The sequence below is a fragment of the Cynocephalus volans genome, chromosome 6 (genome assembly GCF_027409185.1).
Source record: "Cynocephalus volans isolate mCynVol1 chromosome 6, mCynVol1.pri, whole genome shotgun sequence".
NCBI lineage: Eukaryota > Metazoa > Chordata > Mammalia > Dermoptera > Cynocephalidae > Cynocephalus > Cynocephalus volans.
Genome location: NC_084465.1, coordinates 4,076,343 through 4,103,750, shown reverse-complemented (window position 1 = coordinate 4,103,750; position 27,408 = coordinate 4,076,343). Strand labels below are relative to the sequence as shown.

The window sequence follows — 27,408 nt, the reverse complement described above, 5'->3', positions numbered from 1 at the left end:
ATTTTCTGATTGGGAGGCTGCCATGGAGCAGTGGGAGGTGGGGGGAGGATGTTGTGGGGGGTGACATGTCTGCCCAGACCACAAATGACATTAGTGAATGTGCTGCACATAAAAACAGCAGGTCCCCTCGTGGGCCACCCATATCACAACTAGGAAAGGATATTCCCAGGAGGAGCCAGGGTCTGCACCTCTGTGTTGTGCTAACTCACCTTACCGTCTCATGCTGAAGGGCTAACGGCTAAGGGGAGTGACCAGGACCGTCAGCTTCTGCCGTCTCTTCAGTGGAAAGGTCTGTAAATGGCACATGCACCTTGCAGTAAGCTCCCTTCTTTCCTGGCATCTCCGTGGCATCTATCAGTTAATAGACGCGGTTTCCAGCAGGCCGCCCTCAGACTGCTTGGGACAAGCGCAAGCGTCCTGAGTACAGTCAGGGCCCGTGTGCAGCGTGGTGTTCCGTGGCACTGAAACAGCCTAACTGCAAACCTCTCGCTCTCAGAATCAAAGCTGAATCTGACAACCTAACAATCCAGTAGAGGCTTGTTAGCATTTTAGAAAAATGATTGATTATTTTAATTCAACATGAAGAGAAGATCCACTTGGAAAATCAGAAATAAGACAAATCGGAGAAGAAAATGTTATCTAAAGGCACAGGAGAAATTCTCACTGGTCTTGAGCAGTGTTTCTTACAATGAATGGCTTAATCCTGAGAGATTTTGATCAATAATATATGATGTTCAGCTGCTCTATTTTTAAAGCTTTTTAATTATGCATTTGTCGTGAGATTAAGACAAACACATTGTCACCTTTTTCTCATGGAGTCTTAATGACATTTAAGTGTTCACAGGGGACGTGCTTGACGCCCTTGGGAACTCCGATGCCTTTTTTTTTTCTGTCTTGTTGAATCATTTAAAGAGATCTGTGATACAATTGGGAGTTTTGTTAACCCAGTTCTACAAAATGCAAGTTGCAAACACTCAAAGGAAGACTTGCCGGGCACCGTGTTTCTATGTACTTAAAACCCTTTCGTTTGCTACTCAGAAGTTGCATTCTAGGCTCAGCCCTTTTGCTCACTAAACCCATTTCCTAACCTCTTTGAGCCCTTAGTTCCCTTTCCTTGTTCTGGAAACATTTGTGTATAGGGAGAACCTTAGTCAGGTGATTCTGATAAACCTGCCCCCATCCCCAGGTGACACCTATCTGTTGTAAAAGAATCAGACTTCTCTTTTATTCCCCTTTTTTCTCCTATAAAATTTGCATTATTAGCATAACTTTTCTTTCTACCACAGGCCGCCCTGGGAAGGTGCTGTTGACTGAGACGACAGTCACCTTCTTCAGTCAGAACTGGGAATCTTCCTCACATGTTCTATGAGCTAGGACCAGTGAGTGCAAAAAGATTCGAGGAGTCAGATTTTAGGCACTTTGAGCAGAACTATATTTCTGATTTAAGACTGTAGAAACACTGAAAACAGAAAACCAAGCAATCATTAATCCATCAATTCAAGCATTAATTCTTAAATTTTTTTTTCCAAATTTTCTTCTCTCCAGATATTACCAGAACATAGTTACCAAACTCTTTTCCAATTTCTGTCTTTCATTACACAGTTTCAGATTTGAGATCCTGTAAGGTGTGACCCAACATAAGCCTTTCCTAATGCAGAGACTTATCAAATAGCTAAGGGCAAAAGTGGATGATTAGAAAATGTGTGGTTTTCCCTATATTATCACCTCACCAGGAACATCCCAGCCCTACTTTGTAACTATGACGAATGAGGTGTCCCACCTCTAGACCGGGATGTGGCAGGTAGGCACAGGCCGGGCATTGCCTTCCACTGGGGCATGTGGCCTCTCCTGGCTCTGTGCAGACAATCAGCAGTTCCAGCCTCCGTCCTCTTTCCTGCACTGGCATTTAGAAGCTCTGGCAAGGGTGTGCAGGGTCGCACAGCCTCCAAGACTTAGGGATAGAAGACAGAGCTCTACACTGGTCACTCCCCTTCCAAAATACCCAGCATGTCAGAACCCCATCCCCCACCCCTTTAAGCCAAATTAAGGTCCATGCACACACACGAGAGGGCGAGCGAGGTGGGTTGCACCTAAGCTCCTCTAATACTTCTTAAAATGTTTGACCAGCCTAAAGGTAACTTGCCATTAGTGCCGCTGTTGCTTTTTGGCACTGCTGAAGTTTCAAGTACTGTCCTGACATAGGAGAATGACAGGGACCTTGTCCCCCTGGATGGAGCGTGGCCGAGTAGCCTTTGTGCAGCAGGTGCATTTGCTCACGTCCTTGATTCTCCCTGCGGCCACACACAGGGGGGCTCACTGGACACCAGCTAAGCCCTGGGCTTCCCACCCCACAGAAGCAGCTCCTCGAAAATTTCCAACTTAGATTTCTCCAGCCACAGAAGCATTTCTCGTCTTTTTCCCCAGTTTGAAAAAAGGAGGACTGGGGAATCAAGGCCACCCATCAGAGTACTCAGAGAAACTGCGCACCAGCAGCCAGCGAGGTCCTGATGGAAATCTGTTGGAGCAGCCCTGGCGGTGGAATAGAATATCAAAACCCAAACTTCACGCTTCTCACCAAAGGAACGGGAGGGGACGCTGCCACCTGGCGGCCATCTGAGGCATGTCCAGGGAGCAGAGCGTCGTCCCTGGGAATTTGCAGCTCTCTCTGATGGTAATGAGGGCACTCGCTGTGTGTAATATGCAAATATTCAGCCCTGATTAGCCAGAGAGGCTGCGAGCCTAGCAAGGTAAAAGCTCCATTTGCCTTCTGGCTCCATGTTCACTGAGTTGTTGTTTTTTTTTTAACCCCCAATTTAATTCTGCTCTTGGCACCTTGGATAAAATATTTAGGGGCAGGAAAAAGGCAACAGATGCAAGCAGGAATAAATAAGATTTTCTGTATTTAGAATGAGCCCATTTATTTTCCAAGTACAGATCTATCAGGCACGTTATTTATGTCTTTTGCAATTTTCCAGGACCCAGATTCCTCAGGGTGCTTTGATTTTCTCAAATATCAATAGCAGCAGGACTGCAGGGAGCACACCCTAGTACACCAGGCACTCACAGACAGAAGCCGCAGAGCCGTTTCATTTCGTTTAGGATGATCCCAAACTCCGTCGCACTGTCTGCATTCTGTTTCGATCTGTATCTTGCCTCATTAAGAGATGACGATCTGCAATGCTGGTATTGCTCAGGCAGGTGGGTTCTCTGAATGCCGAGCCGAACTGCCAGACTGCATGAAGGATGACACAGAGAATTAACTGCAGTCTAGGTCTCTTGTTTGCCAGGTCTTGCGTGTACTGGGAAGAGCAACAGAGCCGGAATCGAGAGACTAACCAGGTCCTGGCCTCACCCGTCCCGTGATTCTGGGTATATGACTTGGTCTCCTCAACCTGGAGGGCTCCTCACTGCTCCTCAATGGTTAAGTCGGCTCAACATTGCACCTGGAGTCAAATCAAGGCATGTTCTAGCGATTTGGAACAAGTTGGCAACATCTCCGAGCCTCAAGTTTATCCTCTGTAAAATGGGATAACAAAAGTAGACCCACAGGTCACTAGAAGGATTAATATAGAATTGCCACAGTATCTGGAATCCTGTAAATGTTCACTAACTAGTAAGAAAACAACATGTCCCAGGCTTAGTAACACCTGCCCTTCCCCATCTCATTAGATGGCTCTGAAGTTCAAAGGACACAGGGCACATAGCTTTATGTGAGGGTGTTGACTGGTTGTGAATGTTCTTATTCCTACAGCATTATCAAGTAAAGAAGAAGGAAGCTGGTTGGCGAAAGAATGAGCCCAGGGTATACAAGAGAGTCTTCAAGAGAAACTAGAGAATGTTCTGGAATTTTAGTGTATACGTAGTGGCAGTGGGGACACGGCTGAGCCAGGTGCTCTCTTTGTGGGGAGACATGTCATTGGGCCTCTGTGTTCCAAAGGCACAGCATTGAAAAGCACAAGAGACTCTGTCCACTCATAAGGCTTGGAATTCCCCATGTGGTCCCCAGGACCCGCTCTGGTCCTCTGACCAGGACGTTAAAGCCCTCCCTCCCCAGATGAGAAAGGGGGGCTCTGTGCTTGGCGTTAGGGCTCAGCCTTCTCTTCAGTTTATTTGGGACCTGCTGAGTTAGGGACTTGTTGACAAAGTCCCTCGATAGTGAGACTCCCAGATTGACTGTACCATTCTCTGTTGGAAATTCCCACCAGAAGTACTAGCAACTCTTCTCAAGCTCCTAGAAATTTCTACCTGGGATTATTTTATTCACAGAGTAATTTTGGCAGCCAGTGTTACTTCTGTTTCTCCACTTTGGACCACAATTAGCCAAAAAGCATTAGGAGAAAACTGGTCATAACACTTAATTTCAGATTTTGATATGCCGTTTGGATTTTGGCAAAGGGGAATCCACTGTGACTTGCATTTCACTGTAAGAAGTTGAAATTTTCGGCCAACTATTTCACAAAAACAAATAGAAGATTCAATGAAAGAAGTGGAGAAACACCTCATCCTACAAAACACAACTAAAATATATTGTCTTTATCTTGGGAATGAACTCCCTAAGAGGATGGAAAACAAGTCGTTTGCACGCTTCTCTGACTCAAGTGTGAGCTCTCTCACCTCCTGCTGTCATCCCAGGGCCCGGCGGGACCTCACACTCATTGCTCCATTTATACCTGATAATGTCAGTTATAATCATACAAGCTCGTCTAGGAGTGAAAACACCGGCAGGCGGCAGCGGGAAAGCTAAAGAAAACCCTGGCTTTGCAGAAATGAGAGAGACATCGTGGACTCACTCAGAGTAATTACCTGTCAGCCTTACAATCGCCCTGTCCCATCTGCTCTGTTTTGGGGAAAGTTCATCTCACCGCAGTGTGTTTCGTCAAAGAGCTGGTTTTTAATTGGCCTCGTACCACTTAATTTTCATTTGCGTTCCAGGAGCTGTCTGCCTTGTATTATAGATATTTTCATTTTACTCCAAAAATTGGGTCTAAAATCACAGGCTGTTAGGATGTTGTAAACCCGCAATTGCACAGAGATACCCAGAAGTGAAACGGCTTGCCCACGGCACCCAGGGAGATGCAGTGTTGCAGGAAGAGAAAGAGGTTTGGAGTCCAGCAGCCCCGGGTCCGAAATTTTACCTCTACCACTTCCCAAGTGTGTGGACTGAAGTGAACTCATTCACCCATGCGGCCTCCGTTTCCTCACCCGTAGGGTGGGCACAGCAGCATCCACCTTGTGCAGTCACTGTGAATATGCCCAACCACATGTCATTGTCCAGCGTGGCCGGTCATCTGCAAGGCACTCAGCAAATTGTAGCTATTGGTGCTTATGGTGTTGCTCCTAGAAAACACCCATATGTTAGTTAAAAAAAAAGAAAGAAAAAATATATATATTTCCTTGTTTCTGCCACTTTCAGTGCCCAAGATCCTCACAGAAGGACGTCTTCATCTCTGCTTGGTATTGCCACCCCCAGCCCAGAATAGGGAAAACAGCTGCTCTCACAGCCTCAGCAGTTTAGGGACAGCGTGTAGTCATGGCTGGCACCCGGGTGGTTCCACAGGACGAGTGGGAGGACATGTGATAAGAAGTACAGTGCCCCACAAGCTGTAGGTTTTCCTCTTATTATTACTAAGAATAGTTGCCTTATTGAGTGCCAGGGGTCCAGGCAGATCTCTTTGCCATCGCTCCGGTGCATTGATTTAGTGGTAATGATGGTGAATGGGTGAAAGTGTCCAGCCGCCAGCTGGCAGTAATGTCACTTCAGTTTGGTTTGATTACATGACGGGTCTTACAGGAAGAGAAGGCACTTGGAACTCAACACCTTACCCCTCCCTCTTCCCGCAAGGAGAGAGGCAGGAGGCGGCCACATGGGAGATGGCAGCCCATGTAGAGGGCCACGTGGGGGATCCTGCTGTGCCCTGCATGAGGGAAAGCAAAGATTTCAGGCAGAGCGGGTGGAATAAAGATCTCAGGCAAAACGGGAGTCTCCAGCTCGAGGCACAGCCCATAAGCCTTCTCTCTCCATCCCAACGAGCTTCTCCCCTGTTGCCACCCACCCTGTGGTCCTGGTGGCCTGGAGCCCAGGGAGAATTGGATCCCAGAGCTCATTACCAACATTGTCAACAGTTGACAACACTGCTAGAAGAGCTCAATAAATGCTCTAAGCTAGAACCAGCGCCCCTTGAGGCCTCCTGCCAGAGAGAAAGCCCAGGGAGCCCTGGTTCCTGTGCTGCTGAATGCTCAGCATGCACCTCCCTGCTCATTAATGATCTCGCTCAAGTTTCCCATAGAGAGAGGTAAGCCAGGGCCAGGTGTCGCTCTTCCCATCTCACAGGTGAGGAATGGGGCAGGGGAGCCGCATGCCTTGCTCAAGGCCCCATGGTTACTGCTCTGGTTGGGATATACGCGCCTGTCACCAGGACGCCCAGTGCAGCCCTCCCCCACCATCAGCCAGCTCCCGTCAACAGCTCAGGCTGGGGTGAGGGTCAGTAGCAGCAGGTTTGGGGCACTTAATGTCCAGATAGATAGTCCAGGTCCTTCAGACCACAGATCATGACCCAGTCGTGAAATCCATTTAATGAACCAGGATGGTCTCGAAGAGGATAGGAACTTTAATGAAAGAGGGTAATGAAGGACAGAATAGAAAATACCAGCACGTATGAGAAATGGTAAGAATGGGTAATGTTTCACAGGCCTTTGCCCTTGGTGTGTGTGTGTATGTGACAGTAGGTCATGGTCAGAAACACCAGTCGCTGTTGACACTGGTCATTACAGAGCATCTCTTCGCCCAAGAGCAAGGGTCTGCAGGAGGAAAACCCACCTGTAGATGATACCCTTTGTGGAGGTGGGGGAGGGGAGCGTTCTCCAAGAGATAAAGAGTGGGTGTCGCAGCCCATTGAAATGTGGACACGATATCTGCTTTTATGGAACCACACTCGGGCCACGTGGGCTACAAGGCCTGCCTGTTTCTCAGTGCTCTACTGTCTGTGACGCCAGGTCCCACTCTGCAGTGGTTCCTAGTGGTGGATCATGCAGGGAGCAGGGTGAGGACAAGAAGGAAACACAGCCAAGCTCTGAGAGGTGAGAGGGCGCAACAGTCCTCACTTCCTGTGTGCGCAGGTGCATGCCCTGGGAGGTGCCCCCTGGAGAGGAGGAGGGACGGCCCGCAGGGGCAGAGCTGGGAGCGGCAGCGATGTGATGCTCGCTCTCCGCCTCTCCCCTTCCGCCACGTTTGTCACCTAGCCCTGCAGGTCTCCACCCACAAGCTGGAATGTCTTCATCTGGAACATGGAGAGAGGAATGGGCGATATGGGAAAGACAAAAGCCACTGTTGGAGCAAGCTGGAGGAAGCTGTAACCTCGGGGCAGGCGGCAAGACGAGCGTTCAAGAGCATTGGGACCAAGAGGCACAGCGGGAGGTCTCGGGCACAGAGGGGAGGAGGGTCAGACCGAGGGAAGATACGGGTGCCGTGCACAAGAGGGTCTGGACGGCGAATCTCTCGCTGCACAGCAACAGAGCATGTAGATTCCAGAGCCAAACTGGGTCAGAATCTCAGATTCACCCTTTATTGCTGTAACATATTGGGAAGTGCTCCTGGTGACTCAGTTTCCTTATCTATAAATTGAGGAAAACATGGAATGTTATAAAAAGGGATGTGCTTGGAGCAAGCCTATTTACCTTTTGGGGGGAGGGGTGTAGAGGGAGAGGTTTTGTGGTGTTTTATCAACAGCATTAAAGGAGACGTGGGTATCAGTCCTGACGGTCTCCAGATCAGGCTGGGATCCGACAGTGAGTAGTTTCTCCTACAAGGCTTGAAGAAGTGTTAGGATGCCCATGATGTCGATAAAGAAAGTGGAACTAGAAAGGCTGTGTAATCCCGCAGATGCTGCGTGGCTAACCAGGCAGAAAGAAACACGTCCAGACTTGACCCTGAGAAGTCCGATGTGTGTTCTCCAATCACGCCACATGCCAGTCCTGCAGCAGCTTCCAGGAAGATGGGGTGGCCAGGACTTGCACAACGTCAGTGCCCTCTTAGGAGCAAGAAAGCAGAGCAGGGAGGTCAGTACGGGCTGAGGTCTGGCTAGGCTGTCAGCGATGGCTGAAGGGAGGAGGAAGAGCAGAGGAGGCAGGGAGTGTTCAGGGGAAAGGGCCGTTTCTGCGTTTTATGCACCGCATCTGTCTGCAGAGCCCAAGTGTGCAGAAGAGGCCAGCACTGGAGAGGCCGGTGCCTCCTGTCTCCGCCCTGTGGGTAACTGCACAGTCCTCGCCCTTCTTGGCTACAGGGTCTCTAACTGAAAGCTGGGTTGCAGATACTGCCAACGAGGGGCTGCTGTCCACTGTAGGACACCACAGCTTTGACCCGCCCAAAGGGAAAGGCTCCTGACAGCTGCCACATTTGGGCTTCTTCTGGCCCTGTTGTCGTAAACCTCGCTCACCCTGACCCGTCAGCTGGTGAACTGATTCCTCCCCCAACCATGGGAATTCCTGAGTCTGGCTTCATACCAGGATAGGTAACCCAACCTCTGTAATGATCGGCTTGCTGTGAGGATTACACGCGGTGCTTGGAATATGTGGCACCGGAACCGGCTCCTAGAAAACCCTGCAGATGTGCCAGCTGCTGCTGCGGATCCCAGGAGCCGTTGTACCACCACGGATGGCTCTCATGCTTACCTCTGCTTTGAAAATGCTTATTGAGCACTTCCTGTGGGCATGGTACTTTTGGAGGACTGTGCTGTGTCACGGGTTGCTCTGTTGTAGGGTTGTCCCAGGACATGGGGACACTGACTGAGACCAGAGAGCTGGAAGGTTCTATGGATGAGATGCAGTTGTGAGCACAGAGGTGATGCTCAGGGGCTGTCAGTGCCGCACCAAAGGCAGGGGAACAACGTGGTGGACAGGTGTCGCCCAGGGAACAGGATCTCTCCCTTAGCTTCTATCCAGCTCAGTTCAATTCACGCCATCGGGAGCGCCCGCAGTGTGCTGAGCGCCTGCCCCATGCAGAGCGCCTGCCCCCTGCCGAGCGCCTGCCCCGTGCCGCCGAGCGCCTGCCCCCTGCCGAGCGCCTGCCCCCTGTCCGAGCGCCTGCCCCGTGCCGAGCACCTGCCCCGTGCCGAGCGCCTGCTGCCTGCTGCGTGCCAAGCACCTGCCCTGTGCCGAGCAACTGCCGTGTGCTGTAGAACTAGATTATGGGGTTGCTAACATTATGATACAGGAATAGGTGGGTAGTGTGTGGAACTGGTGTTATTCGTTAATCAAGTGTAATATTACATGCTGGTATACAAAGGTGTGCCTGCTGACCCTTCTGAATCCACTGTTTCCTTGAAGGCAGTGACCCTATCCACGTGCCCAGGGAGGCACTGGATGTGAGATTAAGACCCAGCAGGTACTTGTGGATTCCCCGGTGTCATCCCCCTGTTAAAACCACGGATATCACTCTCAAGCAGTAGATAGCAACACTGTCGTCATTTATAAAGGAAGTGGTGGCGTGGATTTCTACCAGGCCTTTAGTAATCACTGCCTGTATTGGAGAAAGGGCTGCCCAGCTTAGAGACATAGTCTGGACTTGGCACATTATACAGCTAATGTGCCCATCTGGAACGGGTGACCTCGTCCTCTTTAGCATAACGCAAGGTCCACCGAGCGGCGTCAACTTGAGCCTATGACCATAATCCCAGGAAAGTCTGAGAACAGAAGCAGTGGGGTCAGGGTGGTCAGCCCTGAGCTCAGGGTTTTGCCCGGCCTTGCTGTCTGCATTCTACGCTCTTTGTCCATCTACATCCTGGAAACAGCAGGACGGCATCCTGCGACTATGAGTGACACCCATGCCTGCTCCACGTGGTGACAGGAACAGCCCCTTATCCCTTTTCATTTCCATGTAATTCTGGAGCTGTTTCCCTGTAGTCAGGATGCATCTGTACAAGTCAAAAGGCAGACTCTTGTTCTTTGAACAATAGAACCAAAAATAGTTAATAATCCATTGCAGCTGGGTGTAGAAACTCTTCCAAGTGCTGTTTATAATTTAAAGTTAATTAGCCTACCTCTTAAAAAAAAAAAAAAAAACTTGAGACCTAATTTCCTGTCTGATGCACAATGCTTTTGATAGCCATTATTTTTAAATGTGTTTTCACTGATATTAGGAAATAATAATGCAGACTATTTCAGGCTGATCAAGGTGGCTACTGCTCAGTTAGGATTTTCTTTGAAAATATGTGTCGTAATGAGCTTTTTTGCAGTGCATCATAAGAGCAAATATTATTCTCATAGCATAATTTTAAAACTACAGCCAAACAATAAAAGAAATGTTACATATAATTTTAAGCCTATAATTTTGCTTCGTGGAGAAAAACTCTAACTTTAAGAACAGGACAAAATAAAGTCAGCACTTTCAAGAAACGGTAACTACAAACTGTGGTAAATCTCACCTGGTAAGTAAGTGCCTATCCAATTAAAATTCTAATTTTGGAATCTCAACTATTTTTAACTTTTTGGTGAATATTAACAGAATGACCAGCTTTTGGCACAATGCCAGGAAGAAAACTATAACTTCTAAGGAAATTAAAATTCATCGTGGGGTTGCTAGTCCATTTTACCTAAGACTCTAAACCGATCACCGTATAGATTACTAAATTAATATCAAAGTGAGTTAGGGTATTATGTTGGAACGTTTTTTTGAGATGGAACGTGAGGAGCTGCATCTAAGTACCAGGGCACAAATGACGGGCCATCTCCAGGGCTCCCTGATGGCCAGCCCTGGGCCTCTCGGAGCGTGTTATTTGGTTGGATCACCTGAGGCCTGCCGGACGTCCCCACTGGCCAGGCACGACGGCCACAGGTGGTGGGAGAGGGGTGAGAAGAGGAGAACGGGGTGAGACAACGGCTGAGACAACGCCACGCCCTTCAGGACTCCCCGTGGGCTTCTTCACTTACCAGCTGTGTGGGCTTGAGCCCACTATTTAAATTTTCTTCCCCTTTTATTTTCTTAAGGGAAAAATAAAGATAATGATAGTATCTGCCTGGAACGGCTGTTTGAAGGATTAAATGAGTGAATACATCTATAGCCGTCACAACAGCCGTGGCGGTTGTTAAGTGTTCGCTGACTGCTGAGTGTTGCTACGAGGGCACTGCAAAAAGCTCATGCAAGGGTTCATGTTCTTTTAATCCCATTTTCCACAAACTTTTTGAAGTGCCCTGGTATCATCATGATGACTCTTCTACAGAGGCTCACCCAGAAGCTGTCAGGTCTTTCTGGGATTCAGTAAGAAAACTTACTTAAGAAAAAAAAAAGCCTCACATGTGTGTCCACAGGCACACGCACACTCATACACATGTGCACGCACACACGTCTTACCTGTAGGTTTTGACAGGAAGACGGATGACTCTGTCACCCAGAACTGCGGTTGGAGGAAGGGATCGTAGTGAGACCCGTCGTGGACCAGGGATGATAGAACAAGGGAACCTTTGCGTCTTCATCCATGTCATTGCAAATGATGGGATTTCCTTCTTTTCTAATCGGTTCTTCTTAACCAGAATGGACACCAAAGTCACCTGTAGAGCTTCTGCAGAAAAGGATCCTGTGCCCTTCCCTGCCCCCAACAAATAGCCATTCTCCTGCCTGGAGTGGGGCCCGGCATCACGTCAACAGCACACAACACACACAGCCAGCGTTCCATGTGCCCCCTGTGAACCAGCCCCAAGAGGATGATGGAATAACGTTGGTGCCACCTCTTACTCTGCATCTGCTGAACAGCCTAGAAAATGTGAAGATTCCTCTTCTTTTTTGAATTGGCCTTTATCACCTTGAGCCCAAACGGACTTTGTCCTGCGGATTTGCCCTTACCACTGTCTGGTGTGAATGCACAACACTTCAAACCATGGAGTTGGCATCTATAAGGTATAACGACCAGAAATGAGGAGAACCAGCCCAGACCCTACTTTGAGCTTCATCTGCATGGATAAAACTTTCGGCATTTTCAAGAGAGAGACAGTCTCCAAATGTATCTTTCTTTTTTCATGCTAAAATGGTCCTCCAACAGGGCAGAGAAGGTGAAGGAAGGATATATACTCCAGTTTTCCTAAGTTAATTTTACTGGCTCAAGAAGGCAAGTTATTCATTTTGTTCCAAGGCAAAGATTCATGCAATTAATTTAGTCGATGAAATAGATTTTTCCTCTCTGTCTGCAAAACTCTGTTCCTAACGCACATTTGGTGCATGGCATTTAAGCCAACTGCCTCATTAAACTGGGGATTCTGAAGAAAATGTTTGCAGAATTGGGACATTTGTAATTAATGTTAAAATGTCAAGGTTTTGTCTGCCTGGCCCCTTCCCCTTCATTTCTTACACACAATTATCTCTAACGAGCAACTAACATACAAAAAAATAAAAACACCAAGGAGGAATGTGTTAAAGGACATTTAGGGAAAATAAACGACAGCCATCCTAGTTTTGTAGGGCTGGCCTTCTGGTGTGGCAGAGTCTACTTTGAAATGCCCCCATCTCACCATGGGATGGAGCTGAAAGGAACTAACCTTTGCCACCACAGTATCAGATATTTGCTATCCCTGAACTAGACGGGCTCCGAGTTCCCTTGAACCAGTGCAGTTCGTCGTTCTCAGTGATCGCTTTTCTGTGTCCACATTCTCTGCGCAGGGAGTTGAGCTGAGTGGACATGCTCTGGCCCTTGCTGACGGGTTTGATGGAGACGTAGTTTCCCCAGCCCAGCTCCAGGTCCAGCCTTCCCAGTATTCCTCGGTCTTGTTCCCACGTGTGTGGGCCCCTGGCCTGTGCTGGTCAGACCCTGGCAGCGGCGTTTCCGTGAGGTCTGAGGGCATGTCTGGAGTGGGACAGAAACGACAATGAGGGGAAGGGAGGGCCACCTGCCCGGATGCCCCTCCCCAGGCGTGCTGGGGAGAATGAAAGTGGCTTGAGGCTGTCCACGGGTGTCGATTGCCTCCCCTCTGGTCTCGGGAGGCTGCTCTAGCTTCCAAGAGAAGAAATAGGTGAGTTGCTTCATCGGGGCTTCTGTCGTTATTCCTGTTTGTTGGTGTTTGTCCGACACCTCTTTGTTGATAAAGCCCTTGTCGCAGCCAGCTGTTTTTCTATTTGGATTTTCCTGCGTTGGCTGTGAATTAATGTCCCATGGGAACCGCTGCCAGGCTCCTCTCCTGGTGTCCGGCAGTCTCTGCCCCTCGTCCCCCTGCCCCTGGAATGCTGCTCACTCACAGGGACCTCACTGGAGCCTGATGGTCCCTTTCCTCCCAGCCTGCAGCCCGGGAGTGATTGAGCAGGTCCACCGCACACTGCGTTGCAGATGGCGCCTGTTTTGTCTGGCAGACCGTCTGCCGGAGTCTGTTACTCACCATGCCGTGCGCACAGCCTGACGGAACAGGTGACTGTATAGAGTCGCTGCTCAATCACCTCACTTCAAACTCGCACCTGGATGTCACTCTCCTGGCCTCTGACAACACTGGAAAATCACAAACCCTTGAAACTCAGCTTCATTCCTTCCTTCCCCCCACTTACCTCCGCAGACCCTGGAGTTGTCATCGCAGCCCTGGGGGGAGGGACGTCAGAGGCAAAGCTGTGCTCCTCGAGTTACCGATGGGGACTGGGAAGTAGACAGCAGGGCCACACCTTGAACCCAGGACTCTGGGCTCTCTGGTTCACTTCTTGCTGAGCGCTGTGCTCCAGACCCCAGGACTCGTCACCAGCTCCGTATTTCAGAGGCTCTGCTGCCTGGGGATGGAGCCCGGTGACAGATCCCGTGGCACATTGGGTAGGGGTCTCTGCAGGCCCAGAGGAGAGCACTCCGAAGGATGAAGACGTGCTGCTCCAGGCCACAGACCTCTGGGGAGGATGGGGTGGGAGGACTGCACCATCGGCCCCTGCATGGGGTCTGGCTCATTCACTGCTGCAGGAGGAACTGCAGGCTGCATGACCACATTAGTGTCTGAACTCGGCCATGAAATGCTCTCAGAGGCGGCAGCAGCAGGCCCTGAGCACTCCTGTGTGAGTCTGCGTCCCCTGCCATCAGATCTAGTCCCCTACGTACCCTGGGGAGCTGGAGGCTGTTGACATCTCTGCTGTGCAGGTGGCCCCTCTCTCCAATCCTCCCTTTCTGCCATCGAGTTCTGCTGTGGCCAGTCATCCTCAGCTTCATTCCAATTTATGCTGTTCCCTGTTCTATTGTATGCTCTCATTTTGTTTTCTCAGTGTGATCGTAGATTCCTTAATTGCCTTTCTACTGTGACAGGTACATGGAGCAGGTGTACGGTATACACCTAATAATGACCAGTTGAATGGGACCCCTATTATGTACTTATATCCATCGTCATTTTAAAAACAAATACAGAGGGAATTAGTTTACATGACATATATAGCCTGTACAGGAAAAATCTCTTGACCTCTCTGTTTAGCACTAAAATGGATTCTCTGCTTCCGAATACTTTGACTTGGTACTCTTCGGAAGTATCTTGACATGTTAAAAGACACAGTAGAATTTTTCTTTCTGGAGTAGATATCAGACCCACAAAACTCATCTATAGTTAAAGCTCTAATTAGCCAAGATGCTTGTGGGATGGGATGGAATAACAGGTGTGTCTGGTTGAAGCCCGGGAGACTCACTGTTTCCAATCCAGTCTTTCTTAAGATGGATGCATTTTGGTTTTCTGCCCCACAGAGGGAAATTGCCTCCTTTTAAGAGTGACGAGCGTGCTGGGCCCTTGCACACGGTCTGCTTCCTCCAGGCTGGCGATGCGGACGCTCTGCATGTGTGCACGGATCCCTGGGCGTCTCCACGAGCTGATCTGTTTTTCTGGGGTGAAATTCCAGCAGAACTTACCTTCTCACTCAGTTCCGTCTGATGCGTCATACTTCAGCGTGAACTGATTTCGTCTGTTTTTTGTTTTTCTTTTTCCAAATCCTATAAAAATAATAATCCACAACAGCATAATAATAGTTCAACTCAGAAGTACTTGTTGGGCTCATAGTGTTCAAATTTGTGCCCCCCAAAAGTTCCCAGACAGTCAGCATCTGTCCGGTTGAGCTTTGATTTATAGGGTTTTACTGTGCCAGAGTTTGGTCGTCAGCCCCTGAGCCCCCGTGGACTGAAGGTGCATACAGAGCACAGTGAAGATTTCTTAAAGTTGTGGCAGATAAGTGACCTCTGGGACCTTGTGACTTCCTGACCAGCTCACCATCGCGCCTGCAGCTCCGGTCTCCACTCTCTTGCCTGTTCACACCTCTCTAATTTGCTTATTTTCCCACAGAGGAGATTCTGAAGACCCACATCGCACACTGGTGGTCCCCTGATGGCACGAGGCTTGCCTATGCCACGATCAACGACTCCCGTGTCCCCCTCATGGAGCTCCCGACCTACACCGGCTCCATCTACCCTGCAGTGAGGCCCTATCACTACCCTAAGGTAGGCACAAAGAAGCTGCAGAACAGACCTCTGAGTGGTCCACAGCTCCCCACCCAGTGACTCGGAGCAGAGGTGTGATCATCAGACGTGTTAATGAGCAAACCTGTGAACAGGGATTGCATTATTTCTCATTTCCTTGCGTTAGATGCCCAACTTTGTTGACTTGAATTTGTTGGCAGTTGATATTATTTTAAATAATTGAACTACGGTTAGCCATTTTTCTAAGCATCATTGAAACCAAAATGAATACACTGCTCCACGTGAGACTTTATAGTGACAAAGGCTCATACTGTCCACGCTTGACTTCACATTGCCGTTTTCAAGTTGGCGTCTGTGATGTCAGAAGGACTTGTCTGCCCCTGGTCCCATGGTCTGGGTGAGGCTGCTCTGTCCTTGGTCAGTGCTATGTCAAAAAGCTGGTGTCCTCCCAAATACACACACTGAAATCCTCACCCCTGAGCTGATGGTGTGTGAAAGGTGATTGGGCATGAGGGCAGATCTCCCCTGATTGGCATTAGTGCCCTTACAGAAGAGACCCCAGAGAGACCCCTCCCTGTTTCCACCCTGCGAGGACACAGAGAAAAGGCACCCTCTGTGACCTGGGAAGGAGCCTTCCCCAGACACCAAATCCACTTGATCTTGGACTTCAAAATTGTGGGAAATACATTACTGTCATAGATGGGCCACCCAGTTTAAGGTATTTGTTATAGCAGCTCATGTGGACTAAGACAGTCATGTTTTGATCCAAAGAGCCCATAGAACAGCAAAGGTCCAGTGGAGGACAGGGAGCAGGAATGTCCCAACCTTGCTGTGTTTCAAAATCACAGCAACACATGGTAAGGAGAGCCTGATGCTAAAACCTCTGCAGCTTACTCAGTTGGAGAGAGGCTGCCATCCATGTATGGACACAGCTCCCGGGGACACCCAGGTTGGCTGCCACCCATGTGTGGACACAGCTCCCAGGGACACACAGGTTGGCTGCCATCCTGCACCCTAGCTTCATGAGGCTGCTCCACAGGTGCCAGGTAGATGGAGCTGAGCAGCTCCTGCCTGGGCCCTACCTGAGACTGGGGCTCACTTCTGAAGGCTGCCTCTGAAGCACCCTTCAGCCCCTGCCAGGAAGCATCTAACCCTGGAGAGCTGTGAATGCTGATAGTACGTGCCTTCTATACCATAACCACTGCCTGGACCTGCAGGCCTGTATTTTGTAGCAAGAGTAGCCATACAGGTGAAGTACATGGGCCAGTGAGGTTCCTAGAGCCTCAGGCCAGAGAAAGGAAACAGAGGGTTGAAAGAAAGCCAACATCTCAGGTTGCTTGGCTGCCATGACAAAATTCCAAAGACCTGGGCAGATTAAAGAACAGACATTCCTTTCTCACAGTTCTGGAGGCCAGATGTCTGAGATCAAGGTGCCAGCCAGTTCGGTTCCTGGTGAGGGCTCTCTTCCTGGTGTGCAGATGGCAGCCTTCTTGCTGTGTCCTCACTTGGAAGAGCAAGAGAGGGCGCTGGTCTCTTCCTCTCCTTTTATGGATACTAATCCCATCATGGGGGATCCCTCATGAGTTCACCCTCCAAAAGGCCCCACCATCAAATACCATCACAGTGGGGGTTAGGGCTTCAACATATGAATTTGAGGAGACACATTCAGTCCTAGCAACTGGTAATACAACAGCCCCTGGAGCAGTGTGGCTGGTATCCAAGGGGGGTCCCAGAATGGAGGAGCATGATTCCTCTGGGGCCATGGCCTTTGTGTCTGCCCTTTTCCCATCCCAAGAGCATCTAGATGTCCCCATACCACACGACTTGCTCTTGACAGAGTTCTTTCACTCCTTTTCCAGCTAATCTTGAGTGGGCTTAACTCTGTGTTATGTGGAAAAGTCTAGGGTTTTAACAAGAAACACAGTTAAATAACATCTACTGGACTGATGCCAAATCTTTTCTGACCTTCTATGTCTGTCCCCACAATGTCTCCCCCACCCACACACACACACAACAGCTGGTGGCTCTCTTACCTTCACCTGACCACCCGGAAATGGAATGGTTTCCATGGTGAACTCTTTTATGGTAGTCCCCCATCTAGAGTGACAACCTGAAATCCAGTAGAGCCCCCTGATGTTACAGTGAACTCTGGGACAGGTGCTCTGAAGCTGGGATTATGAAACCCCAGATCGCTCAGGATTTGGGGTTTCATGTTTTAATGGAAAGTCGGCACGTTCTGGCCAACAGAGTTTGGCATTCTTTTCCCCAGTCCCACCCACCCACCTCAAATCTGAGCCACACGTTGGTGAAACAGCCTGATTGTGCCCTCTCGGGGCTGGTTTCCTCTGTAAACCTAAACACTTTCTGCAGGGTGCAGAGGGGGTGAGGGCCTCAGATAAGACCCAGCAGTGCCCTGACAAGGAAATGCCACATCCTTCCCTAGGTCCTTCCAACAGGTTCTTGTCCACAGGGATTGGGGATCAGAGGGACACGACAGTGCCCCAATTCCTTTTTCCCCACTGCTGAGCCGGGGACGCCATCCACTAATGTCCATTACTTGCTCACCCTCTGATAACAGAATACCTGAGACTGGGTAACTGATAAGAAAATGAAATTTATTTCTTACAGTTTTGGAGGCTGGGAATCCCATGGTCCAGAGAGCACGTCTGATGAGGGCCTTGTTCTTGGTGGGGACTCTCCAGGTCCTGTGGTGACCAGGGTGCTTTTGTGTACTCACTTGCTCTGCATGTAAAGCCCCCAGGCCACACCCCTGGTAACTCGTTAAACCACTAGCCCAATACTCCACGAATGGATCAATCCATTCATGAAGGCACAGTCCTTACGATCCAGTCACCTCTTGGAGGCCCACCTTTGCACACTGCCACACTGGGGCTCAAGCTCCCACCCGAGGTTTGGGGACAAGCATTCAGACCTCAGCACCCTGTAGCCCCCTCTTCCTGGCATTTCCCTGTCTTTTCTGTCCCATTCCTTGTCTGATCTTCTCACTTCCCTCCCATGGTGGTTAAGCACGTAGAGTGATTCTCACTTCACCTTGGTAGACTGGGGGGTTGGATGGAGTGGGACAGGAGTGGCGTTCCTGGGGAGGAAAAGGAATTGGCCTGGTGATCTCTCTGTCCCTTTTAAAACTCTACGCATAGATGATGTGTCCTCAATGTGAACTTTGCTCCTTAGTATGGAGCTGCACTGTCCCTGGAGTCCCGCTTGTGAATCTCTGGGGGTTTCTGCAGGGTTCAGGCCCTCTCCAGGCATGAGGCTGCGTATCCATGTCTCTGTCCCTTCTAATTCCCAGGCTGGATGTGAAAACCCCAGTATTTCCTTGCACGTTATTGGATTAAACGGACCCACCCACGACTTGGAGTTGATGCCCCCTGATGACCCGCGGATGAGGTTTGCTTCTTTTTCTCTTATGTTACAAAAAAATGAAAGTGAATATTCATATACATGGTGTCTTCAGGATCAGATTTACCTTACTAGTAATTTAAACATCCAAGAGACAGATACATTTTCCGAAGTCTTCCTTACTGCTCTACGATTTGGCTTTCTGGAGAAAGAACCTGCAAGAGCAGGTGCTGCGATTTCTTCCCTTGTGTCAGCGCAGGCCAGCTCCCCAGGGCTGGGCATCTCTGGGAGAGACATGTTGGGGTCAGCCACATGACTCAGTGGGGACACTTCCTCCTCGTGACAGACCCTCGATAGCCCCCACTGGATGAACTGACACAGTCTTCCCAAGAAGATCCACGGAGCTGGACTTCCTGGAAATGGCGCCTGTTTTTAGGAGCATTGTTTTAGACCGTTTCTGTACATTGCCAGTGCTGAATCCTGCTCTAAGAAGGGCCAAGCCTCCCAGATGCTAACAGCCATGTAGTTGGTGGAACCTGCTGACAATATTATTGACTTATTATTAACATCTGGTTTTGATAGGTTGTTTTTTTTTTAATCCAAAACAACTGAGTAGAATCTAAGTGAAGCAGTCTAAACATCGGTTTAGTGTTGTCCCCAAATTCAAGCAGTCTAGGAACTGATTTTACTTCCAGAGTCCAGTTGTACCATCGTTAACCTCTCTCTGCTGAGAGCATGGATGGAAGACTGAGAAAAGAGGCGGGAACGGGAGCGGTGGCAGGATCCACTCCCATGCAGATCCTGTGATTCTGTAAACGGGCTCTGTAACCTGGAATGTTTCACTCTGAGGCTCAGCAAACACCCATCCAAATGCTGCCGTCCTCTAGCCCGGGCCTTTACTATTCAGTTACAGAGCTTCACTTTGTGAGTAGCTTCCAGCAGCTTCTGGAAGGGCTGAAGCCATGGCCCTACCACTCTGGCTCCTCCTAGGTCCAGCTCAGGGATGGATGCTCGGGCACCTAGGGACTCTGGTCCTCGCTGAGTGATGTGTCCTCCTGCAGTGGTTTCCTCTGCTGTCCTTATCCCACACCCCAAGCACATGCACAGAAGGCTGAGGCCTCTGCAGAGTTCCTTCCGAGGTTCTTTTCACTCTTTCTTCCATGAAACGTAAAATGCCACAAGGTCCTTGGGTGGGCAGAACAGGCACAGAGTTCCAGTGCCCTGCAAGGGCCAGTCACTGCCTCCCCCGACCATCGTCTCCCCAGAGGGTTAATGAACCTGCTCCCACACCATGGGCCCCAGAGCCTGACTGATGATTCATCCGTCGGGGGTCAGCCCTCAGCACACACTGGCTGGGGGAGCTGGATTGCTGTGGCTGATGATACTTTCGTTGGTATAAACGTTCAGGTGATTGCTTTGGCTTCTCTCCTGGAGATCTGCATGCCTCATTGTTTTCCTGTCCGCCCCCAGCCCTGCCAAGCCTCCCGGGGTCTGGTCCAACAGACTCACTGAATTAATATGGAAAGTCACCTGGAAAATCTCAGCCATCTGTTTGAGTTAATTGAAAATCTCGTGTAGTCAATTTGATAATGCTGTTTCCCCAGACTTGATTAGTGTCAAGGACAATGAAAAATTAGCTTCCATCGGACTTGAGGTTTGGGTGCTGGGTTTCAGGTTTTCTGCATGCTCGGGTTTCTGAAGCTAAACACGGTAACGTGTCTTATGTGCAATATAAACCCGCACCGTGTAGTGTCCCACATCCTCATACCGCTTCTCTGTCTCACATCTTTGAGACTTTTCACAAGTAGGCACAGCTATATCAGAAGTCACAGACTGAATGTGACCAGGATTTGGGGATTCACTGACCATTAGACTGAGCACTGAGAATTTAGTGGTGAACGAAAAATGCAGCTTACGATGCGGGGGAAATAGAGAACATGCACAGTAGTGGTGGCAGGTAACAACCACAGGGTGAGAAGGGCCGTGGAGGGTGGAGGAGACGGATGGCCAGCTGGTGTGGAGGGCGACAGTGTCAGGGTTGAGGCAAGAGCTTCTTGGCCTCAGCACTGTGGACGTTTGGACTTGATGACCCTCTGCTGGGGGCTGTCCCCAGCATTGCAGAGTGTTGGCAGCACCCGCGGCCTCCACCCACTAGATGCCAACCACACCCTCCACCCTACCCCCAACTGTGACAACCAAAAATGTCTCCAGTCATTGCCAAAAGTCCCCAGACTGAGCATCACTGGTTTAGAGAGAAGGTTCTCCAGCCAGCTACCTGGGTCCAAATTCTGGTTCTGTGATCTCGGCCAAGTGACTCGCCCTCTCCTGCTTGTTTCCTCGTCTATCAGGTGGAGACAAAAGTGTTTACTCTCATGGGCGGTTGTGAAAATTAAATGAGGTAGTGCACGAGCACAGGGCTGGCTCGTGCCGTCAGCCAGGCCGTGGCTGCAGGCACACCTGCACGTGGACGGCCCCGGTTACAGCTCAGCCCTGACCTGCGTCTCAGCCTGGGGTTCACATAGCTGCCTGCCTAGCCAGCACCTCACTGTGGTGTGGTCAAAGTACGATCTCTAAAATGGTCAAGTTGTAACTCAAAGCAAAGGAAATAAATGTGTGTCCGTGATTTCATAGAACTCATTAACTAACAAGGGAACTGGTGAGGGGTTAAACCAGTCCAAAGGGCATTTGAGAAGCTAGGTGTGTGTGGACAGCCTCACAACGAAATGCAGGGATGCGTGTGCTGGGTACAGGTCCAACGGGGCCGCACACGGTGACCTCGGGGACATCTGATCCACCAGGCAGAAATCCAGGAGAGAAGCTGCCCAGCATAGTTGAGAGTTGCCCAGTCACTCAAAAGTCAAGCCCAGCATTGCTCTGGAAGAACAACTGGCGACCACGTTTTCCTCTTTACAAGTTTCAGATAAATTTTCTGACAGTATCGAGACAGCAACTCTAACTGAGGTGGTCAGGACGGAAATCCTGCTCTCTCTGTCCACACCTGCTCCCACATCTGCCCAGCTCAGCCCAGCACGGCCCCATGTTGCCGGCACTCAGGCCACCTTGAGCCTCCCTCTCTGCTGGAGACCGTCCTCGGCAGGTGCCCAGCATCCGCTGCACCTCCCCTCCCCACCCTGCCAGCACCGCTCCCAGGGCTGCGACTCTCCCAAGCTCCCCCTGCCCCCGCCCAGCCGACCCTCACACAGTGGCCGGAGTGACCTCTTAAACTACAGCGGTCACACCACCCTCTGCTCAGAGCCATCCATAGCTCCTTACTTCTCTCGGAGTATAAGCAGAGCTTCCCACGGGAGCCTGCGGAGCCCTCATGATCTGCTGCAGGCACAACCACCAGCCCCCCACTCCTGCCCTCCGCAAATACGCTGGTCACCCCATTCCCCTTTGAGTCCTGAGCGAGCGTGCAGCTCCCACGAGGACTTCTGCCAGCCTCACTTAATGTCGCCACCCACCCTCTTCCTTTCCTGCTCTAGTTTTTTTCTTCGTGGAACTCATCCCAGCAGGATTCTTCAGATCCTTTATTTTCTCCTTTCACCTCCCCGCCCACCGCCTGGAGGGTGGAGTGTGCCGCGTGGGGACAGACCCCAGTGCACCTGTGCAGCGCCCGGCCCCAGCCTGCAACAGGGCCTGGCACTCCAGGCAAGCCCAGCACACCTTTGCTGGGTGGATAAATTGACTTAAAAATTAGTCAGTAAGATCTTATTTCAATAGGGTTTCTGAAGACTGAGATTTCTTCAGTGGTCCTGGTGCCTTTCTAAGAACCAAACTTTTAAAATATGTCACCATTGAGGCTGTCTCCACATCTCAAGCAGAGGATTCTAAAGGAACGAATCCAGAATGTAAAAATAAGACTCACGTAACGGAGGGATGTGAAAAGGAACAGGATCTAACTTATGCCTTGAAAGTCTAAGAAGGGACAGAGGCGGAAATTTCTGGGCAGGCATGGCTCTTGTCCTCAGGCTGCTCAGGACATCCAGAGGGTGCGTCAGTGCCTGACCTTCACACCTGCGTTCCAGTTCCCTCTTTTGTTGACCTGTTCATCCACCTGCCATCCCTCGGATGCTGTGGACACTGCGTCCGCCTGTTCCAGTCCAGACAGACACACACCATCCCTGCCATGTGCTGCACTGGGCACTTGGGTGATTGAGATTCGGTGGCCTTTCCCATCGGTAGCTCACAGCCCAGAACGTCGCGGCACCTCATCAGTGGCTCTGATGGACCGTGGTAGGAGCCACCCATGGGGCAGAGGTGCCTATGGCAGGGGTGAGTGGGTAGTGCTTGGAATAACTTCACAGTCTCCACAGGATCCTGGGCAAAATTGGATGCCATTGTGGAAAACGCCTACGTTAAAGAAGACTAAGAATGGTGACTCCTTGTAGCTGGGCTTAGCCCTCCGCAGCCTGTGCCAGCCACAGAGAAGCCGTGTTAGGTGCAGGAGAGTCCTGCTGACCCCATGGAGGAAAGTGCAAATGCGGTACATCCACTGAGTGGAAAAAATAGATGGAAATCATTATGCACCGCCTGTCTGTGGTTTCTAGTTCCACACAGAAGCCCACTGCACTGATAAAACAAGCAGTTGTTTCTGCTGGTTTCCTCAGGGCTTCCCAGAGCTGCTGAGCAGGTGCTGAATTAAGATGCAGCAGGTACCCGGCAGTGTCATTCCCAAGACGCCATGCCCTGTGCTGACGTGCATTTTTATTCTGCTCCAAACACCCCATTCAGATGTAGCACAGCTGCCACCCATGCTCTTTTCCTGATTGCCTGGCAACGGATCACAGGTGGATCACAGGACTGAGCCAGAGACCGACACCAGGTCCCCCGGCACCGGAGCCCCCCACCACCCACTGCCATGGCCCAAGAAAGGCTCACAGGCCTCTCGCTTTCATTTTATGTTGCTTCCAGTTATTTATTTTGATCCTGGGTACAGAGGACGTAGGTGTGGCTCAGCTCCCGGCCCAGCCATCGTGTGCCCACGCCAGGCCTCTCTCGTTTATTGATTCGATCTTTTCAACCTTATTCCCTTCTCCATGCCCCACCCACACACACACCTCATAGGCACCTATTTAAAATGGATTTGAGTACCTTTTCTCCTCTGTAGTCTTGTAAAACGTGTCGTTGTCAGGGCATGGGCATGCTTACGTATATAAATGGCATGCCATACAGGTATAGACACAGCTGCTGCTACAGCTACAGAGGTCTGTTTCCTCCCTGTGTCCCCCTCAGCACTGGGGAAAGACCTAGCAATGGACATGTTTGTCCAGCTCACTGCTGCTCAACAGATGCAGTGATGCTAGACTTCTGCAAAGTCCTGGGCAGCAGACGTGCCCACGGCCTCCTCTGCCTCCAGCTCCTCCTCATGCACTGCCCATGATTCACCCCATGCTCCCCAGATGCGGAACTCAGCCTCTTTCCTTCCAACTTAGACAAAACATGGTATGTCGTCCGGTCGTTACAAAGGGCTGAGAAAGCCACAGGTCATCAGAGCAATGGAAACAACACAGAACCACAGAGTCCCCATACTTCCTGGCCTGAGCCCCAACACCACCCCTTTTCCCCCATCCCACCCCCCACCACCATCATCACCACCAACACCAACACCACCATCACCACCACTAACACCATCACCACCACTAACACCATCACCACCACCACCATCACCACCACCACCACCACCACCATCACCACCACTAACACCATCACCACCAACACCTCTACCACCATCACCACCAACACCACCACCACCAACACCACCATCACCACCACTAACACCATCACCACCAACACCTCTACCACCGTCACCACCACCACCACCACCAACACCAACACCACCATCACCACCACTAACACCATCACCACCAACACCTCTACAACCATCACCACCACCACCACCAACACCAACACCACCATCACCACCACTAACACCATCACCACCAACACCAACACCACCATCACCACCACCACCACCACCACCACCACCACCACCAACACCTCTATCACCATCACCACCACCACCATCACCATCACTGTCACCATCACCAACACCACCATCACCACCATCACCAGCATCATCACCATCACCACCACCGTCACCACCACTGTCACCAACACCACCATCACCAACACCTCTACCACCATCACCACCAACACTGTCACCACCACCACCAACACCAACACCTCTACCACCATCACCACCACCACCACCATCACCACCACCACCACCACCACCACCACCATCACCACCACTAACACCATCACCACCAACACCTCTACCATCATCACCACCAACACCACCACCACCAACACCACCATCACCACCACTAACACCATCACCACCAACACCTCTACCACCGTCACCACCACCAACACCAACACCAACACCACCATCACCACCACTAACACCATCACCACCAACACCTCTACCACCATCACCACCACCACCACCACCACCAACACCACCATCACCACCACTAACACCATCACCACCAACACCAACACCAACACCACCACCTCCACCACCACCAACATCTCTATCACCATCACCACCACCACCACCATCACCATCACTGTCACCATCACCAACACCATCACCACCACCACCACCACCATCATCACCACCATCACCAACACCATCACCATCACCACCACCATCACCACCACTGTCACCACCACCACCAACAACAACACCTCTACCACCATCACCACCACCACCACCACCATCACCATCACCACCACCACCACCACCACCTCCACCACCACCAACACCTCTATCACCATCACCACCACCACCATCACCATCACTGTCACCATCACCAACACCACCATCACCATCACCAACATCATCACCATCACCACCACCACCACCATCACCACCATCACCAGCATCATCACCATCACCACCACCATCACCACGACCACTACCCCCACCATCATCACCACCACCACCACCACCACCACCTTCCACCCTCACCCCCACCTTCACTGCCAGATCCCTTGGTCCCTGTGGCTCCTGAGAGCTCATCTATCTCCTTCCATAACATGAGCAGGCTCTCTTACCTCACATTTTAAATCCCACATTTTACCCTTAAGGTAACTGAGCTGACTTCCCATGACTGCACTTTTAATTAGTGGTAGAACCAGGGCTTGAACATGAGACTCCTGATACCAAGGTGACTGCTGGCCACTCTTTGGGAGTTACCACGCCTGCTGTATTTCCCTTAAATATCCAGGTGCCATGGAGCTAGATTGGAGGTTTCCCTGGAAATACCTCTCTCCTTCCTGCTTTCCTTTGTGAGAATGTCATCAGGTGACTCCAAAGCATGCCCAAGGCAGAGATGCCTTTCTTGGCAGTGATATCTTTCACCAGGAATGGGAGAACTGTCTCATTTGCACAGTAAATCTCTGCCCCTGAATCTGCCACTGAGCCTTAACATACTTCTAATCTCTCTCTTGTCTTTAACAACTCTGGAGAGAGAGATTGTTTCATTCGAGCTTGACTCCCACATTCCTTTGGAAGTGGTTTGGGTGTTAACTGTAATTGTGTAAGTAAGCACTCCATTGCCCTCAGAGGGAGTGCTGCTTCTGTTTATACCTCACATGTTCAAGTAACCTGGGTACCCCAATAGTCAAACGTGTCTGCCGTAGTGAGCATCTGTTCAAGGAGGTTGGCTCCGCCAGACAGCTTTGTGTCCACAGAGTCAGACGGGGTGTGGCCTTTGTCGTTCATTAGGGTGAGAAGCTATTCTGAGCAACTGGGGTGAGCTAGAAGCTCCAGGTTGGGAAAGGACTGATCTTTATTCTGTTGATGCACTGAAAAGGTTATTCACAGAGTTTCTCTCAATCACAGGATTCTATGCTCTCATTAGTAAAAATGTCCAGGGCTTTAGGAGGCTGGAAATCTGAGTCTCATATGTCGGGATAAGTAAGTTTCAGGTGAAGAAAGGATGTTCTACATTGTTGTGACCAATGTTTAAAAGAGCAGCTGGATTGTTTTAAGATACTGTAAATAGATATGTGGGGAATGATTAGCTATTTGGCAGGCTTATGAATAGCAGGAGATGTCAGAAAAATAAAATGTGGTTCTGCCTATCCCATCCTCATAAATAGCACACCTCTGTTAGCCAACAAGCTCTACCAGCAAGCAAAACAGTCTTGACAACTGAAGAGGTCAAGGGCGCACTGGACAAGGCTTTCCAAGGCCATGCCTCAAGACCAGTGACAGGAAACTCAAAGGGCATGAGAGACGGGAGCAGGTTTCTCCCAGGGCCACAGCTGGCAAGTTCAGAACATGGATCTGACGGCATCTGCAGAAAAATGGACTGGGCAAAGCTCACCTAGCGTCATGTGTTTAAATGTGTCAGGCGTGCATCGAAGCATGGGCAGATGGGGTCCACACCCATTTCCCACCAGCAGGTCTGAGTTTTACCACAGTCTTCTTAATGGCTCCCTGCTTCAAAGATTCTGTTGCTATTAGGTTTTCTGATAACCTTCCACTTCCTCCACACTTTGCAGAGGTGGCGAAAGAAGCCCCCAGGAGTCAGCTGACTAGTACAAAGTCACACCAAACCCACTGTGGGGCCCAGCCTGGAGTTAGCTGTCCATGTTTGGCACCCCTGGTCATAACACTTGTTTCTCCTCGTCCACT

General features: G+C 50.4%; 1 protein-coding gene across 1 annotated transcript in view; it reads left to right on the top strand.

The window, feature by feature from the left end:
• The window catches only part of DPP6 (dipeptidyl peptidase like 6), a 742,159-nt gene that overhangs the window by 615,555 nt on the left and 99,196 nt on the right, over window positions 1–27,408 (top strand). Inside the window, exons 9-10 of the mRNA XM_063099369.1 lie at window positions 15,262–15,416; window positions 18,706–18,803. Coding sequence (XP_062955439.1) covers window positions 15,262–15,416; window positions 18,706–18,803 — 253 coding nt within the window. The remainder of the gene's footprint in view (window positions 1–15,261; window positions 15,417–18,705; window positions 18,804–27,408) is intronic.